Source organism: Triticum aestivum, chromosome 6A (assembly GCF_018294505.1).
Source record: "Triticum aestivum cultivar Chinese Spring chromosome 6A, IWGSC CS RefSeq v2.1, whole genome shotgun sequence".
NCBI classification, from domain to species: Eukaryota; Viridiplantae; Streptophyta; class Magnoliopsida; order Poales; family Poaceae; genus Triticum; species Triticum aestivum.
The window spans coordinates 35,860,164-35,887,200 of record NC_057809.1 but is presented as its reverse complement, the minus strand read 5'-3'; the positions used below and the strand labels follow the sequence as shown (position 1 = coordinate 35,887,200).

General features: G+C 43.4%; 1 protein-coding gene, 1 long non-coding RNA gene and 1 pseudogene across 3 annotated transcripts; 1 reads left to right on the top strand and 2 right to left on the bottom strand.

Annotated features, from left to right (window-relative positions):
- Positions 1 to 12,055: 12,055 nt before the first annotated feature.
- Positions 12,056 to 24,565, top strand: LOC123131858 (uncharacterized). 2 transcript variants are annotated; one of them, XR_006464344.1, is made up of 5 exons: positions 12,056 to 12,457; positions 13,274 to 13,440; positions 17,879 to 20,762; positions 22,205 to 22,301; positions 24,058 to 24,565. It is a non-coding gene; the product is annotated as an uncharacterized lncRNA (long non-coding RNA). The 2 variants fall into 2 exon arrangements; XR_006464343.1 differs by having other exon boundaries at positions 13,261 to 13,440.
- LOC123131857 (wall-associated receptor kinase 5-like) lies at positions 14,531 to 17,847 on the bottom strand (annotated as a pseudogene).
- An 834-nt stretch (positions 24,566 to 25,399) lies between the features above and the next one.
- LOC123131856 (protein H2A.6-like) lies at positions 25,400 to 26,225 on the bottom strand. Its single transcript, XM_044551551.1, has 2 exons — positions 25,966 to 26,225; positions 25,400 to 25,859 (listed from the first exon to the last, which is right to left on the bottom strand). Exons 1-2 carry the CDS (start codon positions 26,140 to 26,142, stop codon positions 25,590 to 25,592), a joined length of 447 nt encoding a protein of 148 aa, XP_044407486.1. The 5' UTR covers positions 26,143 to 26,225; the 3' UTR covers positions 25,400 to 25,589.
- Positions 26,226 to 27,037: the final 812 nt, after the last annotated feature.

Here is a 27,037-nt window from a genome sequence, read left to right as displayed (position 1 = left end):
GTTCCGTCAGCACAACGGCGTGGTGACGATGATGATGTTCTACCGACGCAGGGCTTCGCCTAAGCACTACAACGATATGATCGAGGTGGAATATGGTGGCAGGGGGCACCGCACATGGCTAAGGAATGATCACGTGGATCAACTTGTGTGTCTAGAGGTGCCCCCTGCCCCCGTATATAAAGGATCCAAGGGGGGGTGCGGCGGGCCCTATGGTGGCGCGCAGGAGGAGTCCTACTCCTACCGGGAGTAGGACTCCCCCCCCCCAAACCTTGTCCAACTAGGAGAGGTGGAGGGAGAATAGGAAAGGGGGGGCACCGCCCCTCCCTCCTTGTCCAATTCGGACTAGGGGGAGAGGGGGCGCGCGGCCTGCCCTGGCAGCCCCTTCCTCTTCTCCACATTAGGCCCATGAGGCCCATTAACCCCCCGGGGGGTTCCGATAACCCCCCCCCCCCCCCCCGGTGCTCCGGTTTTATCCGATACTTCTCCGGAACCCTTCCGGTGTCCGAATATAGTCATCCAATATATCAATCTTTATGTCTCGACCATTTCGAGACTCCTCTTCATGTCTGTGATCACAACCGGGACTCCGAACTAACTTCGGTACATCAAAATGCATAAACTCATAATAACTGTCATCGTAACGTTAAGCGTGCGGACCCTACGGTTCGAGAATAATGTAGACATGACTGAGACAAATCTCCGGTCAATAACCAATAGCGGGACCTGGATGCCCATATTGGCTCCTACATATTCTACGAAGATCTTTATCGGTCAGACCGCATAACAACATACGTTGTTCCCTTTGTCATCGGTATGTTACTTGCCCGATATTCGATCGTCGGTATCCAATACCTAGTTCAATCTCATTACCGGCAAGTCTCTTTACTCGTTCTCTAATACATCATCCTGCAACTAACTCATTAGTTGCAATGCTTGCAAGGCTTATGTAATGTGCATTACCGAGAGGGCGCAGAGATACCTCTCCGACAATCGGAGTGACAAATCCTAATCTCGAAATACGCCAACCCAACATCTACCTTTGGAGACACCTGTAGAGCTCCTTTATAATCACCCAGTTACGTTGTGACGTTTGGTAGCACAAAAAGTGTTCCTCCGATAAACGGAAGTTGCATAATCTCATAGTCATAGGAACATGTATAAGTCATGAAGAAAGCAATAGAAACATACTAAACGATCGGGTGCTAAGCTAATGGAATGGGTCATGTCAATCAGATCATTCAACTAATGATGTGACCTCGTTAATCAAATAACAACACTTTGTTCATGGTTAGGAAACATAACCATCTTTGATTAACGAGCTAGTCAAGTAGAGGCATACTAGTGACACTAAGTTTGTCTATGTATTCACACATGTATTATGTTTTCGGTTAATACAATTCTAGCATGAATAATAAACATTTATCATGATATAAGGAAATAAATAATAACTTTATTATTGCCTCTAGGGCATATTTCCTTCATGAAGCACGTCGGTAGAACCAGTCTCATGAACGCGGTCATGTAATGTCGGTCCGGGCCGCTTCATCCAACAATACCGCCGAATCAAAGTAAGACGTTGCTGGTAAGCAGTATGACTATTATCGCCCACAACTCGTTGTGTTCTACTCGTGCATGTAATATCTACACATAGACCTAGCTCGGATGCCACTATTGGGGAACGCAGTATTTCAAAATTTTACCTAGGATCACGCAAGATCTATCTAGGATATGTATAGCAACGAGCGGGCAGAGTGTGTCCACGTACCCTCATAGACCGAAAGCGGAAGCGTTTAGTAACATGGTTGATGTAGTCGAACGTCTTTGCGATCCAACCGATCCAAGCACCGAACGTACGGCACCTCCGCGTTCAGCACACGTTCAGCTCGATGACGTCCCTCGAACTCTTGATCCAGTTGGGGCCAAGGGAGAGTTTCATCAGCACGATGGCATGGCGACGGTGATGATGAAGTCACCGGCGCAGGGCTTCGCCTAAGCACTACGATGATATGACGGAGGTGTGTAACAGTGGAGGGGGCACCACACACGGCTAAGACAATTGATCTTGTGTGTTCTAGGGTGCCCCCTGCCCCCGTATACAAAGGAGGGGAGGGGGAGGCCAGCCGGCCCCTGTAGGACGCGTCGGGAGAGAGGAGTCCTACTAGGACTCCAAGTCCTAGTAGGATTCCACCTGGAGGAAGGGGAGAAGGAAGGGAGAGGGAGAAGGGAAGGAAAGGGGGGTGTCGCCCCCTTCCCCTAGTCCAATTCGGACCCAAGGTGGCGGACAGCCCCTTGTGGCCCTTCTCTCTCCCCACTAAGGCCCATCAAGGCCCATTAGTTCCCCCAGGGGTTCCCATAACCCTTCGACACTCCGATAGTTACCTGGTACCTCTCAGAACTCATCAGGTGTCCGAATAACATCGTTTAATATATCAATCCTTATGTCGACCATTTCGAGACTCCTCGTCATGTCTGTGATCTTATCCGGGCTCCGAACAAACTTCGGTCATCAAATCACATAACTCATAATACAAATAGTCATCGAACGTTAAGCGTGCGGACCCCACGGATTCGAGAACTATGTAGACATGACCGAGACACATCTCCGGTCGATAACCAATAGCGGAACCTGGATGCTCATATTGGCTCCTGCATATTCTACGAAGATCTTTATCGGTCAAACCGCATAACAACATACGTTGTTCCCTTTGTCATCGGTATGTTACTTGCCCGAGATTCGATCGTCGGTATCCTCATACCTAGTTCAATCTCATTACTGGCAAGTCTCTTTACTCGTTCCGTAATGCATCATCCCATGAATAACTCATTAGTCACATTGCTTGCAAGCCTCATAGTGATGTGCATTACCGAGAGGGCCCAGAGATACCTCTTCGATACACGGAGTGACAAATCCTAATCTCGATCTATGCCAACTCAACAAACACCATCGGAGACACCTGTAGAGCATCTTTATAATCACCCGATTATGTTGTGACGTTTGATAGCAAGTGTTCCTCTGGTATTCGAGAGTTGCATAATCTCATAGTTTGAGGAACATGTATAAGTCATGAAGAAAGCAATAGCAGAAAAAATAAATGATCATTATGCTAAGCTAACAGATGGATCTTGTCCATCACATCATTCTCTAATGATGTGATCCCGTTCATCAAATGACAACACATGTCTATGGCTAGGAAACTTAACCATCTTTGATTAACGAGCTAGTCAAGTAGAGTCATACTAGGGACACTCTGTTTGTCTATGTATTCACACATGTACTAAGTTTCCGGTTGATACAATTCTAGCATGAATAATAAACATTTATCATGATATAAGGAAATATAAATAACAACTTTATTATTGCCTCTAGGGCATATTTCCTTCACACCCCCCCCCCTAGGGCGCGCCCTCCACCATTGTCGCCGCCTCGTGGCTCTTCTGGCTTGGACTCCAAGTCCTCTAGGTGTCTTCTAGTCCAAGAAAAATCATTGTGAAGTTTTATTTCGTTTGGAATCCATTTGGTATTCCTTTTCTGCGAGTTACTTACCCAAAACCACCACACTTGGGGCTAGGGTCACAACTTGGTACCACATTCAAGGCAGGGCACAAAAAAACACCAGAAATGCGCCTAATGCATACCACGGAGCACTGATGTTGGAATTTGGTCGTGAAAACAGCGAAACCGACAAGTGGGGCCCGCTTGTCAGGCAGACGTGGTGTGCCTATGTGGACAATTTGCTGAGTTGGACGGGGGTCCCACCTGTCAATGACTTCCGTGTTTATCTTTTCTTCAATTTTTACTTTTATTTCTCTCTCCAATTTATCATAGGCATTTCAACAAACAGATTATGGGCATGTATGTCAATGGCACCACGACCAGGCAAGGCCCCACGGCGGCGCACTGGGGAGCCGGCCGATACAACCGCAGCAAGGAGACGCTCGGACAGCGGCCATGGTGGTCTTGTATGGTTTTCAAGGCGGCGGCGGGCTCGAGCGTAGAGGACGCCGATGTGGTGCCAGGAAGCCGATGGTGGACTCGTCCTCGCGTCCGGAGATGCCCTCCACGGTGCACGCCGGCACAGGCCCAACCAGAGCCTCCCTGCACACCATCGTGTTGCCGACGAATGCCGTGCAACAGCTCTAGCGCCGCTCGTGTGTGCTCCACTGGGGAGACCACGGGGCCTGACGTGCACTTGCCTCCATTAGCCCGAGCAGGATGCCTTGCGCAAGAGATGACTCGAGGTGCAGCATGATGCTTCTTCCGACGCCAACCACTAGTCACGCTGCTGGCCGGCCGCTGGCCACATCGCCAACCACTGGTCGTGCCCTGGTCGACCGCCCGCCGCTAAGCTCGACGCTGCATCTGCCTTAATGGAGGCAGATTGAGCTCTAGCGCGGTGGCTCAGCATGAATTATAGGTGGCTGTGGCGGCCGGGCGCCTCGCCTGTGGTGGGGTGGCTCACCGGGGTTGGGCTTTGGCAGCGGCGCATGATATGGCTATGGTCGGGGGGTTTACAGGAGGAAGAGAGAGGGGAAGAAGAGATCCATCTCACAGGTGGGGCCTTGGGCCACCTCAGCGAATTATCCACATAGGCAGGCCACATCAGCCCGGCGGGTGGGACTAACTTGTCAGTTTTGCTGTTTTCGCGGGAAAATAAGACAATAAGTGCCCCGCGTTACGCATTAGGTGCATTTCTGGTGGTTTTTTGTGCCCTGGCTTGAATGCAGTACCAAGTTGTTACCCTAGCCCCAAGTGTGGTAGTTTTGGGTAAATAACTCATTTTCTGCGAAACTCAAAAATAAGGGGAAAACAGAAACTGACACTGGGCTCTAGGTTAATAAATTAGTCCCCAAAATAATATAAAATAGCATAATCATGCATATAAAACATCCAAAATAGATAATATAATAGCATGGAACAATCAAAAATTATAGATGCGTTGGAGACGTATCAAACATCCCCAAGCTTAATTCCTGCTCGTCCTTGAGTAGGTAAATGATAAATACAGAATTTTTGATGTGGAATGCTACCTAACATATTTATCCATGTATCCATGTAATTTTATTCATTGTGGCATGAATGTTCATATCCATAAGATTCAAAACAAAAGTTTAATATTGGCATAAAAACAATAATACTTCAAGCATACTAATAAAGCAATTATGTCTTTTTAAAATAACATGGCCAAAGAAAGTTATCCCTACAAAGTCATATAGTCTGGCTATGCTCCATCTTCATCACACAAAGTATTAAATCATGCACAACCCAAGCCAAGCAATTGTTTCATATTTTTGACGTTCTCAAACTTTTTCAATCTTCACGCAATACATGAGCGTGAGCCATGGATATAGCATTATAGGTGGAATAAAATATGGTGGTTGTGGAGAAGAAAAAAAGAAGAAGACAGTCTCACATCAACTAGGCGTATCAACGGGCTATGTAGATGTCCATCAATAGATGTATATAGCACTATAGGTGGAATAAAATATGGTGGTTGTGGAGAAGACAAAAAGAAGGAGATAGTCTCACATCAACTAGGCGTATTAACGGGCTATGTAGATGTCCATCAATAGATATCAATGCGAGTGAATAGGGATTGTCATGCAACGGATGCACTAGAGCTATAAGTTTATGAAAGCTCAAAAAGAAACTAAGTGGGTGTGCATCCAACTCGCTTGCTCATGAAGACCTAGGGCAATTTGAGGAAGCCCATCATTGAAATATACAAGCCAAATTTTATAATGAAAAATTCCCGCTAGTATATGAAAGTGACAACATAGGAGACTCTTTATCATGAAAATCATGGTGCTACTTTGAAGCACAAGTGTGGAAAAAGGATAGTAATATTGCTCCTTCTCTGTTTTCTCTCTTTGTTTCCTTTTTTCATTTTTTTATGGTAGGCTTCTTTGGCCTCTTTTATTTTTTTGTAAAGTTCGGAGACTCATCTCAACTTGTGAGGGAATCATAGCTTCCATCATCCTTTCCTCACATGAGACAATGCTCTAATAATGATGATCATCACAGTACCTCACGATCCAGTTTCTAATCGATTGATTCAGCGTTGCGGCGGCCTGGCTCGCACCTCGACTCACATGGACGCCAGCGGCCCAACGCCACGCGAGGCTGAGGCCCGGCGCCTAGGAAGAGCATTTTGTTAAGAGAGCAACTAGTTAATGAGCGCTCCTTCGGGAGCCTCGCAACGATCAGCGCCACTTGGCGCGCTCTCAGCCATTCGCCACGTGTCGCGCTCTGGGCGCTTTCTCCGGATTTTGTTTTTTTTTCGCACGCGTTTTCGGCTTTTTAAACGGTTTTTCTGGGTTTTTTTGACGTGTTGGTTTTCCACCGGTCTTCCTTAGTTGTTCGAAAAAAACAATTTTTTTGCGCGAAGAAACTTGTTTTTTTCCTTTCGCGAGAGCCATGGTTTTGCTTTCGCGAGAGTCACGGCCATGCCTCTCGGAAACGAAAAAAACGTGTTTTCTGTTTTTTTTCCTTTCGCGAGAGTCACGGCCGTGCCTCTCGGAAACGAAAAAATGCGTTTTCTGTTATTTTTTTCTTTCACGAGAGTCACGGTTTTGCATCCGCGAGAGGCACAGTTGTGCTTTAGTGAGAGTCACGGCCGTGCCTCTCGAAAACGAAAAAAACATGTTTCCTGTTTTTTTCTTTCGCGAGAATCACGGTTTTGCTTCCGCGAGAGGCACGGGTGTGCTTTCACGAGAGTCACGGTTTTGCTTCTGCGAGAGGCACAGTTATGCTTTAGCGAGAGTCACTGCCGTGCCTCTCGGAAACGAAAAAACGTGTTATCTATTTTTTTTGTTTCGCGAGAGTCACGGTTTTGCTTTCGCGAGAGGCACGGTTGTGCTTTCGCGAGAGTCACGGCCGTGTCCCTTTCAGAAAGGGAAAAAACCCGTGCTCCGGGTTCGGTTTTTTCGTCTGGTTTTTTTATAAAAAAAAGTTCGTCAAACCTATGGGATCTAGTTTTGAAGATCTCGGCGCGAGGAATCCAACGGTGAAAGCGGTTTGAGATTTGGACGCACGGTTGGAGAGATAAAACGTTTTGAATAAACGGATCTACGAAAAAAGAGAAAACTCCGAGGTTGCCACAAGTGGCGCGCTGCATGTGCGCCACTTGTCGCAACCAAGGGAGTTGGAGTGATCTTTGCAACGAGTACTCCTCAACTAGTGATTTTATTTTGTTTTTGATAAGCCTATATAAAAATTTGGGGGCCGTAAAACTTATGGGCCCTGTGCGGGCCGCACATTTTGCACACCTATGGCCCTGGCCCTGCTTTTTCGACTATATGAGAGCAATGACCCAACCGTTTGTGAAGGAAGTGCGGGTGCTGCTGCGTTGGCCTCAAAACTTCTCGTGCTCCCAAAGAAGGTTATCACATGACACGTGCTAAGCTCCCACATTTTCGGACCCGCGTGCAATATTTGAGACATTTATTGCACTGTTAGGGTTTCAGCGTCGAAAATTACAAATCTATAAGGCGGCACATGAAATCATGCCTAGAAGTTGAATGGAAAATCCTATTCGATGTTTTTGCGACATGTGTAGGCCTTGTGCAGACAAGGAAGGGGCAGCCTTGCCAGGGGGCAAAATTACCTCGTCGGCATGCCTGATCCAACCGTTTAAATCATCAAAAAATTGTATGATGCCGAAAATCTCGGGATCTGGCACTGCGTCATCACATAGACCTGTAGGGTGTGGTAAAATTTTGTGCGCGTTTCGGATAGGCCTCACCTGAGGCCGCTTATAAAGCACAACATCTTTAAGCTAGTCTCTGGGTATCGAGAGAGAACATGTCTGGTTTATGAAGGAAGTGCAGGATCTTTTGCTCTATTAGCCTCGAAACTTCTCGTGCTCTCAAAGGAGTTCATCACATGACACGCGCCAGGCGTCACATTTTCCGGACCCGCATGCAATATTTAAGACATATATTGCACTCCTAGGGTTTCAGCGCCGGAAATTACAGATCTGCAAGGCGGAACATGAAATCATGCCCAAGCTAAATGAAAATCCTATTTGATGCCTTTGTGACATGCATAAGCCTTGTGCAGATGAGGGAGGGGCGGGCCTCGCCACGAGGGGCAAGATTACCTCATCGGCATGCTTGATCCAACCGTTTAAATCCTCGGAAAATCATACGACGCTGGAAATCCTTGGGATCTGGCACGACATCATCACATAGCCCCTATAGGGTGTGGTAAAATTTTGGGCACGTTTCGTATAGAACTCACTTGAGGCCGCTTGTAAACTACAACATCCTAAGCTAAGTCTCTAGGCATCGAGAAGGAAAGTGTCCGGTTTGTGAAGGAAATACGGGTCCTTTTGCTTCATTGACCTCAAAACTTCTCGTGCTCTCAAAGGAGGTCATCGCATGACACGTGCCAGCCCCCCGCATTTTCCGGACCCACGTGCAACATTTGAGTAGGGGTACGACTACGCTGCGACAGCTCTGCTTCTCCTTCCATCCGCAGGGGGCGGCCTTGCAGGGCTACTACACGCATCCTCATTGGCCGCCTATTAGCCACATCGGCAGCCCGTGTTGGGAATGCCAGACCTGGCCGCCGGCGCTGCCGTTTCCCTGCGGCCACGTCTTCCTGTGCCGCCCATACTACAAGCGCGACCGAAAATGTTATACGGAACCATGGTTCAGCCGAACCTACGCTCGACATCATTGATCTCTGGACACTTTTCATAAGGATCCGTGCATGATTGATTAAAAAATGCATGATGGGAGCTGTTTGCATGTTAAACAATGCATGACGCGGATCCATATGTAGCAGGATGTTGAATCGTATGACGTCGATCATAGGTTCGGCTGAACTATGGTCCAGAATCACGCCTCTCCAAGCGCGACATCAAGTGTCGGTGTTGCGACGGCTTGGTTCCCCAACCTGGAGCCTGATGATGGTATTGTTCTGCAGAAAGGCTAAGGTAATTGCAATAGTTCGGGATTCAAGCCAACTAAATTCCTGCTGTACTTGTAGTAGATTTTGGGATGCAAATACTTCCTTCGTTCGTTGGTGCTATACGGCACCAAGTTAGACTCTGAGGTGGTATACTGGTGGTAACAAGTGGAAACTGGTGGTCTTTGATTACATTTGTCATGCGCAATGTTCAGATTTTGGCGTAGATGCTATTTTCTGCATGACAATGATCTTTTAGGGTTTATTTTGCTGCTAATCTACTTGTGCTTGGAACAGTTACTGAAACTGTTATAATCGCAGAAACAGTTTACTGAAATTGTTCTAGTCTGGAAAATAGTTAACTGAAATTGTTTTACTATGAAACTGATAGGTACTGGGAATTGTCTGCAACTGTTTTAATCATGTAGATAAGTAAAAGAAGATATGTCATTGCGGGAATGAATCATTATGGAACTAAAAACTCCAAATCAGTTGTTTTATCTTCTTTTGGCCTTAACATAGAAGATGGTGATGTCCGTCTGATTTAGCCCATTTCACTTGCGTCGAATAACTCTGAACAAAATTCAGGTTCCAACAATTATAATTAAATGAATCTTATTTCTACACATAAGCTAAATTCAGGTTTTGTTAATGAGCTATAATCTTGGTTTTGTTATCTTATTTTATTTCACAAAATTCTGAAATTTAAGCTGTTCATCTGCCTCCAACTGACCTTCTTTCGTGAGAATGTACCCTGGTCTTGAATCTGTTATGCACAATGTACATATGTTAGTGTAGATAGTAAAGGCCCCGTGCGTTGCTAAGGGAGAGAAAAAAAATCTGCAATGGCCATGACCACATTTTGCTGCATCACCGAGATACACTATTACTCTTAATTTTGTAAAATCACGAACAATTTTGAAATCATGAACATTTTTTTAAACCCATGCACATATTTGAAATCGTGAATTTTTTTCAAATTTGTGGACACTGCAACAAATTTTCGAACATTTTTTAAATCAAGAATATTTTTTAAATCAAGAACATTTTTTGAATTCACTAACATTTTAAAGTATTTGCAAACTTTTTTAAATTGTGAACATTTTTTAAATAATTTTCTTAAATCAGCGAACATTTTTTTTGAAATTAATGGAAATTTTTATGAAATTCATGAACATTTTTTTGATTTAACTAACATTTTTTGAATTGCATTATCATTTTTTGAATAAGCGAACATTTTATGAAGGAATAAGCCATTTTGTAAGTCACAAGCAGTTTTAAAAATTTTATAATATTTTTCCATTCATGAACATTTTTTGAATTGGCCAAACTTGTTAAATTTAATTAAAATTCTTTAATACATGAAATTTAGAAAAAACCAAGAACATTGTTTGATTTCTCAAACATTTGTTTTCCAAATTTTGAACTTTTTTGAATAAGCAATCATTTTTATGCAAATTCACAAACATTTTTTGAATCCAAAAACATTTTATGATTTAATAAAAAAAATTCGAAATTATCATTTTCTGTCGGAACTTTTTTGAAACCCCAAATTATTTAAAGTGGAAAAAATGGAAAAGATAAAGGAAAAAAATCAAAACAATATAAAAACATGTGCGCAAAAGGGCCCGTGCGTTGCACTGTGAAAAAAATCATAATCACCAATGGCCATGACCATATTATGCTACATCATCGAGATACACTATCACTCTTAATTTCATGAAATCATTAACAATTTTTGAAATCATGAACAGTTTTTTAAACTCATGAACATAATTGAAATACTGAACATTTTTCGAATTCGTGAACACTTTTAAATATTTCGAACATTTTATAAAATCAAGAACATTTTTTGAATTCATGTACATTTTAACTGAAACATTTTTTCTAAAAAGTTCTTCAATCACGAACATTTCTTTGTAAATAGGTGGATTTTTTTTTAAATTCTCAAACATTTTTCTATTTTCCAAACATTTTTTAATGCATGATCATTTTTTGAATTGGCGAACATTTTATGAATGAATAAACTATTCTATAAATTGCGAACCATTTTTTAATTTTTAGGATATTTTCCCATTGATCAACATTTTTGGAATTGGTTAAATTTTGTTCAATTTCATCAAAAAATTTAATACAATAACATTTTAAAGTATGAACATTTTTTATTTCCAGAACATTTGTTTTTAGAATTCTGAACTTTTTTGAATAAGCAAACATTTTTTATAAATTCGCGGCCATTGTTTGGAATCCACAAACATTTTATGATTTATGAAACATTTCATTTCAAAATTCTCATATTTTTAATTGTCAGAAAAAATTTTAAGTCTGAAATTATTTAAAGTAGAAAGAATAAAAACAAAAAAGTAAAAGGAAAAAAATATAAACAGGCCGCCCGAACATGCATCGACCAAAAAGGGTGTGTCGTGTATTCTCCCGGCACGCAAAGCGTACTATAGGAGGTCCCTACTGCATGGGCCGGCCCAGGCGAGGGATTCCCCTGTGTGGAACGTTTTTATCACTTATAGGTGCCATGTGTTTCTCAAAAAAAAGTTATAGGTGGCATTGGTGGGTATTAGTTTGCAACTTTGAGGCAATTTTCATGACGTACCGCCAGAAGCAATATCTCCTTTATTACTAGACTAGATATATAGATACTATTTTGCTCGATAAAAATATTAGAATCTTACTTTAGTTGAGTGCTAATCTAATTGTGCTTGGATAAGGGATATGATACTTTAGTTGAGTGGTAATCTGTTTAGATTCGGTCGACATTTGTCTATTGGCAGATTCGTATGGATTCGGCCCATCTTTATTTTTGTTGGTGTGTTTGTAGGTATGACTCTTTTGATTGTCTAAAAAGAAAGGTATGACTCTTTTGATCTATGCTTCTCTTTGCCGGTGACGCTTATTGTTCTGGCTCGTGGTTTGTCTACTAGAACAGAACAATGTTTTCAGGGTTGATGACAATGGTATCCCTTGTACTCGCTCTTCTAGGGACTTTTGTAGCGCTGTTGTATTATTAATAATAGACCGTTATTTTTTTAAAAAAAAGGGGGCTAGTAATATGTTCTAAAAATGATGATTCTAGACTTAGGATTCAGTCACCTCTTGTTCCTTTTTCCTGGTCTAATTTTGCTTCTAGAACTAGAATCCAAGATTCCTCTCACATGCTCTTCTGTTTTCCACCGTGGGATGCAGATCCAACGGCTCTGGATAACGAACAGCTCATAAGATTCCCGTGCTGCAACTGAATCACACCGGCCGAGGCGATCTACGGCGGCGACGGCGTGCGCCGCCGCAATCCGCCCCAATCCCGCGGGGTCTGTCCGACTGCTCCGGCCACCCCCTTTTCAACCACCCGGACCTCCTCCAGCCGGCATCCTCCGCCGCCCTCCTTCAACGCCGGTGCGTTTCTCCGCGGCGCGCGCGGATGGGCGGGCTGCAGTACGCGGAGGCGTTTCGATCAGTACCCACCTGCCGTTCAGCCGGAGTAGCCCCAGCCATGGCCGACGGGCTCGGCGGCCCCCCTTCCCTCCCTGCACCGCGGTCAGCAACCCAACCACAACTTTCCTTTCCCCTTATTCTAATTCCGTCCAATTGGATCCCTGCGGTCATACTCAGGTTACTGAACTATATTTTGTTACATCATTGTACGATTGTGTCCGCTAGACCACGTAATGGTTCTTCAACCAGATCCATGGAAATTTCTGGCTGACAGTTAAAGTCAAGTAAAGCGCGATATTTTTGCATACACTCTGATTCTGTTGGTATATGTTCCTAGTATGGGCCGTTCAGTTTAGGATCTCTTCAACACGATCTTGATTTGTATTTGTTCCTTTCCTGTAACTGGTCAAGCAGCGGATTCACTCTTAGTATTGGGCTATGGGCCATTCAGTTGGTCATTACATGGTTTTTTTGTCAACTTATGAAACATACAGTGATTCCCTGATGAAAATTGAGGACCGGGCGATAACCCGGTCGTATGCGCGTACCCGCACTCGCCTGGGTTCAACTCCCAGTAGACATGGAATTTAGCCACATCAGAAAATGTTATTCCAATCAGATATCAAAAATCGGTCTGATCCTAGTCATATTGCGAGTTAGAGAGGTAAAAACTAGACTATAACAAAGAAACATGTTGTTAAGGTGACTGCAGGCAAACCAACAGATTCGGCTTCCTTTGTGCACATGTTGTCTTATGCAAGGTCACACCTACTTTCTGTAAGGCATGACTTTGCCGGTCTCAAGTATTACTTTCACTTATTCGATGGTGTTCATATAGTACATTGTTGTATGGTAATATTCTGTGTAATTTCATAGCATCCTTCCAATTTTCTTTTGTTCATCAGGACATCCATGCAGGGACTTGAACTCATGGACATGGCATCATCCTTATTACAATAGACATCCTTGGCCGGCAGAAGTATGGTGACGCAAAGAACCTGGCCACCGCCTGCTCCCTGCATCGGCAAGCAAGCGACGGAGCTTCCAACAGGCGGAAATGCGTGCGTGTTTATGACACAACTGAAGTATGTACCTGATTCTGTTATTCTATCTCTTTTCTTATTTTGTTATGTTCTTACAATTCAAACATAGGTCAGGGACATAGAATACATCCTGTGCGGTTGCCATCAAAGTTGTAGTTGTAGGTTATAGTTAGGCCCTGTTTGGTTCCAAATAAGTCACCAACTTATAAGTCGAAAAGTGAAAAAGTGACTTATTTTACCAACCAGACCCAACTTATAAGTCACCCCAACTTATAAGTTATAAGTTGCTCCACCCCAACTTAAAACTTATAAGGGCCTGTTTGGTTCCAATAAGTCACCTGACTTATAAGTCAGGTGACTTAAAATCAGTCACGCCTGTTTGGTTGTCATCTGACTTATAAGTCACCTGACCACACCTTCCCACCTTGTTTTTTAATGTAAAGGTGATGGGACCCACGTAAAAGGGGGTGACTTATAAGTTTTAAGTTGGGGTGAAGCAACTTATGACTTATAAGTTGGGGTGACTTATAAGTTGGGTCCGTTTGGCAAAATAAGTCACTTTTTGCACTTTTCGACTTATAAGTTGGTGACTTATTTGGAACCAAACAGGGCCTAAGTCACCCCCTTTTGCATGGGTCCCACCACTTTTACATAAAAAAACTAGATGAAAAGGTGTGGTCAGGTGACTTATAAGTCAGGTGACAATCAAACGGGCGTGACTTATAAGTCACTGGTTTTAAGTTACCTGACTTATAAGTCACTGGTTTTAAGTCACCTGACTTATAAGTCAGGTGACTTATTGGAACCAAACAGGCCCTTACTATCCTTCAGAAATAATCACGAGTTGGCCTACCATTATTGTCAGGAACGCACATTATTGTTCATATCGTGTACGTTCGTTTTTTTCCTTAAAAAAAGGGAATGCACACGATAGGGATACATCATGCACAACATCGCAAAATGCTACATAAAGGAGGAGAGTCTTACAATACATCTTGCTAAATTATAGTGTGTCTCTGTAGTACCCAAGGGTCCAAGAGAGTCTTACAATAAAATGCTACATATAACCAAAGGAGGAGAAAGTTAAATGACCAAAGAAAGTGCCAAAGCATAAAAATCACACTGTTTTTGTTCACCTCATAAAATAAAAACTGCTTGGATTTATGTGCATTCTTTCATCCTTCTCTGTGTACTCAGAACTTTGTTCTCTTTCAATTACACTGAGAAAGCTATCCGTCTTGGTATCACGCTGTATCGGAGGATGTTTCGAAAGTTTCCTTAATCTGCTAAGCTCCTCAGACACCTCTTTCATCGAGGGCCTATTGTCACCGCACATTTCCAAGCATTGCTTAGCTAGCTCTGCTACCCCTACAACCAACTCCATGTCCTCATGACCTTTTATTTGATTGTCGAGCATATTATCAAGATTGTTCCCCTTCATAGCCAGTAGGAAACTTGACGACAGGCTCCGGTGTACCTCAGGACCATCGAGTTTCAGTGGTACCTGCCCAGTTAAGATCTCCAGAAGAACAACGCCAAAGCTATAAACATCGCTTTTATCTGTCAAGCAACATGTCTGCATATACTCAGGGTCCAGATAACCACATGTCCCTTGAACCATTGTGACGAACTGAGCGTTGTCAGTTGGTGCTAATATAGATGCCCCAAAATCTGATACCTTTGCCATGTAATTCTCATCAAGAAGGATGTTAGAGGTTTTCACATCACCATGTAAAATTGGTGGGTTTGCATAGGTATGTAAAAATGCAAGCCCCTCAGCTGCCTCATTGACGATCCTTAGAAGAGAACTGAAAGAGAGGTGCAGTTTCCGGCTCTTGCCATGAATAAGATCGAAAAATGTTCCTTTTGGGATGAACTCATATACTAGCATGGGGACTTCCACCTCAAGGCAACACCCCAATAGCTTGACAATGTTCTTGTGATTGATCTGGGAAAGAATCAGTATTTCTTTGCCGAATTCCTTCTTCTGCCTATCATCAACCAATGCACACCTTTTAATTGCCACTGGAGTGATATCCTTAATTATTCCCTTGTACACAGTGCCATGGCCTCCATGTCCAAGAATCTGGCTTTTGTCAAATTTATTTGTTGCTTGTTCCAGTTCTGCTTCACTAAACACTGTAAATGAAAGTCCCTGATCTGATTTCATCTTCTCAAACAATAGCATCCCTCCGTGCTGCTGAAAATACTGATTTTTGACGTTCGCAAGCTTTCTTCTCTCAAATATTACATGTATGCAGTAGATGATAATCACCAGAACGACAGCGCCAATGCTAATGCCTGCAAAAATCAACATGAAAGGTGTTTATGTTAGTCAAATTGATCCCACAGTGTATATACTAAAAGCATGGTAAAGTTTACTTGATGTGGTAAAATTGGCTAAAGGACCGTGATGAGATATGCTTATACCTTCTAAAAAATGCACGGATGCTTGTTTCTGGACTTACTTTTTTTTCAAGTTTCACCATTTCATTTCTTTATTAAAGCTTCCTCAGATAGACTTGTTGCGTGCCTAACACAAGGAAACACACCACTGTGTGCTTTGCTCGTTGAGCCCTCTTTTACTAAAGGTGATTAATATATATACCAGTTGGCCATTGTTTTCTACACAAGAATTAAGCAAATGCTGGAAACATCTAGTGGTTTACCTATGATTAGGGTGATGTCTGGGTTACAAGATTTTGTTTCCATTACGAACTTTCTGCCTGGAGGACATGAACAGCGATACCCTCCTATAGTGTTGTGGCATGTTGTAGACTTTGGGCATATACTTGAATTCTTCTCACATTCATTGGCATCTGCAACAACAAAGAACCAAATTATTTGGGACCAAGTGATTGATTGAATAGGCATATGAGTACGGAGTACCAACAAATACTAATTTTGAAATGCCATAATGAGTGTAACGTGTGCCATTCTTCCACCAAAGTGAACATAAATTACATTGATGGGGGAAAAAGAAGCAAAACAGATTGTAAACTCAAGTAAGTAACGATGTTTTCCTTACAAACTATCAATATGAAAGGATGATGTGCACCCTGTATTACTCCTCATAAAACGATTGTGCATGATCTAAAGATGCACAGGGAGCAAAGAACTGAACTTGCCTCTGCATCCGTCAAAGAGGTAAGGGTTCCCTTCATATCCGTCGGCGCAGTTGCATATATAACCTGGGTCGTTGGTTGAGTCCACACACATGCTATTCCTGCTATGGCACGCGTAAGAAGGCATGTCTCTCGCCATTTCACACGTTGCATTTCCAATCGCCCAGTCCAGCACCAGCGGCTTCTGCCCCTTTTCGGTATCATTGAACCTTGTAGTGGTTATGTACTCCGAGCTGAAACTAAATATCTGTGTCTCCACCACGGCAGCATAGCTGCATTGGTTGAAAAGCGTAGCATTGGAATCATCATAAACATCAAAGAAACTGAATCTATAGCTCCTTAAACCCTTTGGTATATCATTTTGGCAGCAGCCTGCACCAACACAAGAACCGTTTGTCAGGGCTGCCGGGCTCTCACACACCGCTGCGCACGCTGTCGTGTATCTTGTAGTGCTTCTGAAGTCATTGATGTATGCAAGCGTGTTGCAGCCAATAACTATGAGCATGTTGTGTACATGGGAGAAGCGGTACGGACTTCCCGAGAAGTCAAGGGACCAAGCATTCTGTTCCATTGATCTTGTACTTGTATTGTAGCAGTATGTTGAGACGGGCGTGGAAACTCGGATTTGACCATGGGGCACCGAGATGTCCAGAACCTCCACGTTCTCAATCACCATGAACGGCTTGGCGATTCCATCGGCAGTCCTCGGGCAAATGATCTCGAAGCCTTCCATAGCACAGCCAGCACCAATGCCGAATGGGTAAGGGATGTCGACGTCACCACATCGCGTTTGGCATCCGGGGCCAGGCTGCGCTGATGTAGAGGCTAGGTGCAACATGACTGCAACAACTACCAGTAGCTCGAGCGCCATGTTACTTGCCTGAAACTGGAGTTGGCAAGAAGATTCTGCTGCACAGCACTACAGGAAAAGAGTTAAAAAAATCAGTGAGCAAACTAATGGCCATTCAATTCAACTCTGAAAGTTGTAGGCAACACTTCCTGTGTACTTTTCATTTTTCTGTTGTCCAAATATTCCTGAAAATTTTAGCATTGCTGAACAAATTTTAACAATGATTTGTAAATGCTCTGAAAATTTGAGTTGAGCTTGCAGTCGTAATATATAAATGACAAAAATATATATTAATGCTAGATGGCCTTTTCATCTTTTGTTTAACTGTATGCATGTCTAGATTCGAATTGTGCAAAAAAAAAAATCTTGCCTTTGGATTTCTGGCACTAAATTAACATGCATGACTGTATGTGCCTTGCGCAAATATGAAGGCCGTGTTTCTTAGTTGTAAGGTCTTGGATGTTTGCACAGTAAACAGTCTAAATTTTTTACTTCTTAAATACAGACAATCCTTTGCGGGAAGGTTTTGCTGCTGTCCAGGCCATCTTGAAGACTTTGGTGATGCATCTGGTCTGTTAACTTAACATCGCGAAGAGTGTGGCTTATCCTATCTCCTATGCAGAGTGATTTTGGTGGAGTACAAGCTATTTGCCTTGCTGGTATCTGGGTATGCCTCTAAGGTTCAGAAAGCCGAGGAGAACCAAGCTACAGCTGATTGTGCTTGACAAGGCTGCTGGCAAGCTCTCGCCATGGAAAGGGTGCCTTCTCATCAGGGCTGGGAGACTGGTGCTTATTAGCTCGGTGGTCACTGCAACTGCTACCTATTTTCTATCTGCCTTCCTAGAGGAACAAATGGATGATGAAAAAGATGGACAGGCTCAGAAGGAATTTTCTCTGGGGAGCTGATGACCAAAGAGACCATGGAAGGGCACCCAGACTCCATGCGATGAGGCTGACCAACGCCAGGGGCTCGATTTCAGAACTCCAACGCTAGAGTGTGCTCAATTGTTTCCTTGGCTTCCCCAATCGGGGGATGGTGGAGGAGGATTTGCTCGGCTCGCCGAGGCGAGGAGGAGAGATTACTCTGTAGGCATACACTGCCTGGCAGCTGTGGAAAGAGCGAAAGAGGAGGAGGTAGTTGCGGTCGTCTTGGCAGGTTTCGTTAGCTAACTGCAAACAGCTTACACTACTAGCAGACTTGACTAGCAGCGTCGTCGAGAAAGGGGAACGGTGAAAATCCAGAATCGATCAGTTTCGAACAAGAAGTACCTGTGTATGTAGCGATCAAGCGTGCTTCCAACTGAAGAGGATCGCGGTGGTATGCAACAGCTCTGCTCATGAACTCATCTTCAACAGAATGGTCCGTGTTTCAACTCTCTTTTGTTTCCCCTCCGAAAGAAAAAGAGAAAGGAATAGGGCCATTTTTCTACTGGCCTCTTCAGAGTGGAGACTTAGCCAAACTGCATCCGCCCGTTTCGTTTGCCGGGCGGCCAAATGGCAACAGCTCCCCTGACTTGTCTCCATGGAGGTAACGACCGAAATTAGGACTTGTATAATGGCAGTGGAGTGTGCTCATCTGCTGGCGACAACTCTATCAACACTTGAATATAAACATGTTAGTGGTAGCTACACTCCAAACACATACTCCTGTACTGCTCCCTCCGTTTCTAAATATAAGTTTTTTTAGAGATTTCAATATGAACTACATACATATGTATATAAACATATTTTAGAGCGTAGATTTACTCAATTTGCTCCGATGTAGTTCATATTGAAATCTCTAAAAAGATATATATTTATAAACGGAGGGAGTACATCATAAACACAGGACTCCCAACACTATCCACATTGTGTATGATGTTGTTGATGCAAGATTAGTAATCAAGCTTCTTCTTTTTTACATTTTTCTCTCTGAAAAGATTCAGATATGAAGTACTTCCTCCCTTTCTAAATATAAGTCTTTTTAAAGATTTCAATATTTTAGAGTGCGAAAATGCTCCACCTACGGACGACACCTACGGAAACTCTCCTGCGGACAGACTTGGCTGTGTCTAATTCACCACTCCTCCCTCCTGCGGACAGAATTGGCTGCGTCTAATTCACCACTCCTCCCTGAATTTCAGGTGTGGGGCTCTCCTGTCCCCAATCTAATGATGCCACTTTCATCCGTAACCTCCCATCCTTAAAAAAAACGACTGTAAGTGTAGCATTGCTCTTTAGAGTGCAGATTCATCATTTTGCTCCGTATGTAGTCTATATTGAAATCTCTAAAAGGATTAAAAACAAAAAAATATTTTTTACCTTAGGCGAAAGATGGGTTACCTGGTCAACAACCTTGAAACGCCGGTGAGCTCATCTGTCCACCCAGTCTCCGATGGCCCTTGTAGATGCGGGAGGCGCGATGGATGCTGCTCCTCGCCCGTGGGTGAGGAGGTAGTTCGTAAGTTAGGTGTATGCCGACAACATTTCATGGGGATTCTGTTGCCATTTGAAATAAGGTGCCCTCGACCTTTCCCTCGCGCCGACGGCACGCTAGGGGGCTTTGTGGTGGTTAATTTTTTTGTGAGTAAACATCCGATCTAGTTAGCTTCAATCATGACAGTACAACGAACATTAGAAATAATAAAAATTGCATCCAGGTTCATAGACCACCTAGTGATGACTACAAGCACTGAAGCCAGTCGAAAGCGCACCGCCGTCATCGCCCCTTCCTCACGGGAGCATGGCAAACTTGTTGTAGTAGACATTCAGGAAGTCATCATGCTAAGGTTCCATAGGACCCACGCACCAGAACAGCAATCGCCGCTGGTGAAGAGTAGCATTGATCTGAAGGATTCAACCTGAAGACACACGAACATAAACGAACAACGAACAAATCCGAGCAAATCCATCAAAGGCAGATCGCCAGAGACACACCTCCACACGCCCACCGATGATACTGGTTAGGGGTTCTCTTTACTGGTTGCTCAGTGGGGGTTCGGGTGGGATCCTTGAATTTGAGATGGATAGGCAAAGACTAATTGTGATACCTATGCCAGTAAATGACCTCAGGTTTTTCCAATTGTCGCTGATACGGGCAGATGGCCTTGGAATTGGTCTCCTCAATTTATCAGGCTTCAGTGCCCAATTTTGGAAGACAAGGACCAATTGTGATGGTGTTGCTTCATGGGTGTTGGGAAGAACCATTGAAATTGACCAGCTACTTCACTTGGAAGCAGAGGAGATGGGGACTCAAATGATACTAGGGTTTGCTGAGGACAATAATGTGGTTCTCTTGTGGACAATTGATGGTCTTGTCATGTTACAGCTTGAGTCGGTACAGTTTGAGAAAGTCTTGGGAACCAACATCATCGCTTACAATCACTCATTCGAAAGTGTCTATACTGCAGGTAATATCATGGTTTATGTCATGGGTATGATAAAACCAAGTTAATTTTTTATAATTGTTTGATGTAATTCCATTCACACACTTCCGTGTTAATCTATCAATTTTAAGTAGTGTCATATCGGGGTTTTTTGTGGCTTGATGACCTTTCAATGTATGGTGATGCTGTGCTGCAGTGTTCTGCTCTGACGCTTGCATGCCACGGTCTTGTGTAATATTATGATCTACTCCATCCGTTCTTAAATATTTGTCTTTCTAGTCATTTCAAATAGATATCACATCCGAATGTATGTAGACATATTTTAGAGTATAGATTCACTCATTTTGCTTCGTATGTAGTCACTTGTTGAAATATCTAGAAAGACAAATATTTAGGAACGAAGGGAGTAGAAAATACTCCCTCCGTTTCTAAATATAAGTCTTTGTAGAGATTCTACTAGGTGGACTACATACGGAGCAAAATAGATGAATCTACACTTAAAATGCATCTATATACATCCGTATGTGGTTCATAGTGGAATCTCTACAAAGACTTATATTTAGGAACGGAGGGAGTATCTTTTAGTGGTATGTAATTTAACTTACGTTCTGTAGCCAAGCAGTGGGCATTGGCCTAATGTTAACTTCACTCTGTAATGTTTGTGGTTCAAGTCAGAGCTAGCAAACTGTATTTATCACTTTATTATATAAATACCAATACATACAATAAAACAATGAATACCAAGATTTGCAAATTATTTGTGTTATAATTGAACAAAATTTGACTATTGCCTGCGTGTTGACATCTGCAGGAATTGAATGGTTTTAGTGCATAGCTGCAGACCTGCAGTCCAGTTTTTCTCTCAAAATAAGACAATATAACATTGTGAAGTTGAAGATAACTACATGACCACTAGCTTGAACCAACTGACATGTCTAGGTAGCTCAAATACATTGGAAGCTTAAAGATAGCTCTGCTTTTTTCATTCAATATTGTTATCTCATTCTACTAATCTTAAACTCATAATGATGAATTTATTTGAAATATAAAAATATTTTTTCCTTTTTGTCACTTTTATGAGAGTCCCTGCTACAAGTAGCAAGTCATTTTCTACCACAGGGAAAACTAATAAATTCATTTCGTTTTAGGCTAAATTTACTCGGAAGATTATATTTCTATATTTCCAATATGGTGGGGAATGAACGTAGTAATTCTGGATAACTGTCTCTTCTGACAAGCTAATAATAGTCTGAGTGATAATCAGTTTGTGCTCTTTTTTTTGGAATATTCGTTAAATTTGACAGGAGGTCTGGTTTTATTTATCTTTTCTTCGTGCTGCCTCAAATCGATTTCTTTTTTTCTTCCAAACTACAACTGTGAGCTTATCTAAATATCTTGATATGTCCTCGTATCTGTTTGGCTTTTTGTTGGAATGTCGTTGGTTGCTTGACTTTGTATGCTTGCAGAAACAGGCATTGGTGGTGGACATGATGGAGCTGATCTTTTGCACAGGACATAAGATTTTTTTTCCGGTTAGATATGCTATTGTGATGGGTTGAGCAGGTAAGCTTATCTTCTGCAAGCAGGTTCAGGCACTTGAACTCTTCTTAAACAAAATGTTTTGCTTTCCTTTTTACTGCTATTTCTCAAGTACAAGAGAGGACCCAGAGTTTCTCTATGACACTTTGCTTAGCTGTTGCTCAACTGGGCACCTGCCACGCTCTCCTGGCAGGCTATTTATTTGATCTTTTCTGGACACCATGCTTTCTCATCCCTTCATTAGCAGCTCTCCATTCTCTGTATCATGCCTTCACCCACCTCCCTTCTCTCTTGTTTGATGATGTTCTGCCCCCTCTCTATTGGATATGCTCAGTGGCGGAGCCAGAAAAATCAGACGAGGGGGGGCGAGTATTGCTAAACCTTGTTGGGGCAGGCCAATCCATCAAAAAACACCATTTTAGCAGAAAAATAACGGTTTACTATTTATACTATGCTTAAATTAGTGCTCTTTCACTTTCCTTGTTCATCGACCTGCCTTGCTTTCAGTTACCCTCTCATTAGTACTCTCCTAGTTCCTTCTGTTAGTGCAGGTTCTCTGCTGACTGATGACTTAGTACCCTTCCCCTTTTTGTGCATATGTTTGTGCCTGCTCATAGATGAGAATGATGCCATGTTTAGTAGTAACATAACTAAATACATCATGTTTCATGTGCTTCATTGAGGCTCTTTTGTTTTTCTTCTACCATTTGCTACATTGCATTTGGTTATTTTCATGGTTATGGATATATCAAGTCCTAATTTGATTTGTATGTTGTTCCCTCTCATTTGATTTATACTTTCTTTATTTATATGTATTTATAGCTATACCATTTGCCCATTTCACATTGTATATGATATTTGGTACCTAGTGAAATAATGACTGCTACAGTACTTGAAGAGCATGCTTTGCTTTCAGTAAATACTACACCCTCTGTTCCTAATGTAAGACGTTTTTGCAGTTCGAACTGCAAAAACGTCTTACATTTAGGAACAGAGGTAGTACTATTTATCATTTTGCTTGCAGTTATTGCAGTTTTATGGATGATTGTTCTAATGCTAACTGGTTTGCTTAAAAAATTTCTCAGAATATCTGTCAATGCTTGTGTAACTGGCATATGCAACTGCCAGTTATTAGCTATGTTTTGTGGCAGTATATTTTCTCCACATTTGGTCATGTTAAATGTCCAATACTTCGTATCAAGTGCATGATCAAAATGGCCAAATTCACCATAAATGTTACTTTCATCATGAACTGCATATTTTACTAACATTTATCATTAAAGGTGTTGGCCAAAGTATTGTTTTGATGCTGTACAGATTTAGAAAAAATAACATATTATAGAATATAGATTGAAGGAAGTGTATCTACTAATAAGATGATGCACGTTGCACGGTCCCTTATTCAGGCTTCTACTGATAAGAAAAGTATGACAGACGTTTCTCCTTTTCTACCCCATGACCCCTCGTATGCATATCAAAACAAAACAAAAATGTTTTGAATGATTTGATAAGCTAGCCTGTTCAGAATTGGACTCTGATGGGGTTCTTTAAACAACACACTGTTCTACAAATCACCTATTGGTTCTCTATGTTTGTATTGCTGGCATTGTGTTAATGCTGAGAGGATCCTAATTTGGAGGTTCTGGTAGAAGTCCACAATACTAATGAAGCCAACGTTTACTGTTTGAGTTGTACATAAATTGGGTGATGTAACTTTAATAGCTTTCGGATGAATGGCCTGTATAAATTGGTTTGACTGATGAACTTGATTGCTCTGCAGGAGTCTGGAATTACATTCCGGTGGCAGATGCAGAAATGGCTTTTCTGCTGTAGGTTCATCCAGTTTATATGCTATGCGGTCTTCTATAGACATTAGTCAGCTGGCATGAAGACACCATGACTTATTTGGATTTATGATTGGCATTGGCCCTGTCTGTTAATCTCCCGTTACATTTATGCTTGCAAGCATTGAGGCAAGCTAAAGTCTTATGTTCTATGTTGTGTCTGGTCGAGATTGCAACTTGTAATCTCTGCTTAAGCTTTGTCCGATGATGTTACTTCTTTTTTTGCGTGTGTGTGCATACTCTTGGGTTTGTACTATTAGATATAAATTTGTATGTCGAAAAGATAGCGATGCTGCAGTGATGCTATTATGAATTGAGTTTGTACCATGATAGGGCTGTTCTCATTACCCTTGTGTTGTTACCAGAATGCCCAAGATGCTAGTTGTGTTGTACTTTTGTTTGTTGCTGAGGACACGGAAAGTTCGTGTTCTGTTTCGACATGAATTATTTCACTGAATTATTTCACTAGGATTAGATTCAGAAGGTTGTAAGCTGCCTGGAGGTAGTACTGTTTTACCCTCTGCAGCTCTATATATAGCTAAACAATCCCTTAACTATGAAGGTGCTGCGTGTGTTGATGCAGAAACAAAACTGAATGCCTTTTGCAACCGAAAAAAATAAAAAATGAGGAAGAGGAAGAAACAAACATTGTCTGCAGAAACAAAATCAACTCTGTTTAATCTGCTCCTACTAACATATGTTTCTGCCATAGGTGAATCCAAAATAAGTAGTACCTCATCTGGCTAGTTAGCTTACCTTTAGTTTGCATAGCAGCCAAATGTTCCTCAGGTTTGTGGTTTCAAAGGTTAATTGTCTGCATGAATATTTTGAGCGTTGTCAAGCTATAATTTGACATGTTTTTCTGCAAGACTTGTGAAGAATCTTGCTCTTTCTCTGTCGGTGGAGCCTAGTTGAAGATCCCGGTGGGCGCAGCGGTCACGAGGCTTCTTCGTTTTTGTTGATCCGCCATGGTCGGCATTTGTTTCTTTTGCTCTTTTTCTGTCGTTTCTTTTGGGCGTGATTGTGCTGCTTCCGCCCCAGCACCTATCCCTGTATGGTTCGGTTGGTTGCTTTGTATACAAAGCAGGGGAAAACCCTTTTTCGGCAAGAATCTTGCTCATTACCGTCCAACTTTTCCTTGTCTAATTTAGCGCCGCCGTCATATAGCAGAGATTCAGTTTCCTGCGGCTTGATAGGAACATAAGACATAGAAGATAGAATTTCGTACGGATGAAACTTATTTAGTACCAGTAGCAAACGTTCAGCAGGTGGCAAGCATTCACAAGATCAATTGCGGACAGATATACGTAGAACAAGAGAATTACTAAGATTCCCACATGAAATCAGAGATACAATGGCGCTCTTGCTCGACGAATCTGACGAAAGGGCAACTACCTACAGACTACTCATGTTGTCCATGAGAAATGGAACAGAGTACGCACTGGCTAGACTATGGGGATGGGGACGGCTACTCCTTGGTGGCTGCGGTCTTCTTCTTGGGGGACTTGGCGGCGGTCTTCTTCTTGGGCGACTTGGTGGACTCCTTCTCGGCGGCGGCGGGGGACTTCTTGGGGAGCAGCACGGAGTTGATGTTGGGGATGACGCCGCCGTGGGCGATGGTAACGCCGGCGAGCAGCCTGCCGAGCTCCTGGTCGTTGCGGACGGCGAGCAGCAGGTGGCGCGGGATGATGCGCGTCTTCTTGTTGTCCTTGGCCGCGTTGCCGGCCAGCTCCAGGACCTGCGATTCATATCAACCAAGAACGGAATCAGTTAACTGTCAAGCACAAGAGGAACAGAGCAGCAGAACAGACGCTCGAGGGCGGCGAGCGAATATATGCGGTTACCTCGGCGGCGAGGTACTCGAGGACGGCGGCGAGGTAGACGGGGGCGCCGGAGCCGACGCGCTGGGCGTAGCGGCCCTTCTTGAGGTAGCGCCCGATGCGGCCCACGGGGAACTGGAGCCCGGCCTTCACGGAGCGGGTCACCGCCTTCTTCCTCTCGCCGCCCTTCCTTCCGGCCATCTTCTTCTTGCTGCTTCTCCGGCGAATGGGAAACTACTCAAGTGCGGTGGGCTGGGGGCGCTGGATCGGAACACTGCGCGCTGCTCTGCTCTGCTCTGAGATTGTGGGTTATGACGGCGCCGGGGGCTCGGGTTTTATTGGAGGGAGGGAGGTTCGCGGGGAGGGGGTCGATCCGTGGGAGCACGGAATGGACCAATCAGAGCGCAGGGATCTGAATCGTGCATGACACACTTCATCAACTTCGTTTGGACATCGATGTGCTTTGTGAAATTGAATTGGGTTCAAGACTAAACCGGCACCTGTATTCAAATGAGCTTGAATTCTAATTTTGTTGTTTGGTTGTACTGTAGATGCTAGATGGAATTGAATGTGTACCAAAAACAGGGCACCTCTGGCTGCAAATTTGCGTCACGAAAGGAGTTTGCCCAAAAGCAAAATTGATCGTGTATGACATACCTACTAGCTCCTTTCCTTCCCGCGCGACGCCACCGGCCCACCTTCCTTCCAACTTGTGTCACCGCCGCCGGTCACCGGATGGTCTGTCGAGAGCATCGCCGACCTCCTCCAAGACCTCACCGCCATGGCCTCCGACCCCGCACCGCCTCCTTCCGCCATCTTAAAGACCACTGTCCGTCGTGTTGTCTTCACGTCCACACGCCGCTGGAGGGGATGGCCTGGTCGGTAGCCGTCCATAGAAGGCCAAACACACCGCTTAAGCGGCACGGCAAGCGGCCGTCGCGGGATCCCGCACAGCCAGCGTCAGCATCATGGGCAAAGAAGTTGAAGGCTGTTGCAGCAGGCCGCACCATCAAGGCTGCTGTGCTGGTGCACCCCTGCCCACCACCTCCGCCTCCCCCTTTCATGCCACCGACGTCAGAGGTAGAAGAGTTGGCGT

Excerpts from the sequence above, each read along its gene's own strand:
- LOC123131856 (XM_044551551.1), bottom strand. The coding sequence starts at position 26,142 with ATGGCCGGAAGGAAGGGCGGCGAGAGGAAGAAGGCGGTGACCCGCTCC. Across the intron at positions 25,860-25,965 it reads TCGAGTACCTCGCCGCCGAG|GTCCTGGAGCTGGCCGGCAA; the intron begins GTAACCGCATAT and ends TATGAATCGCAG.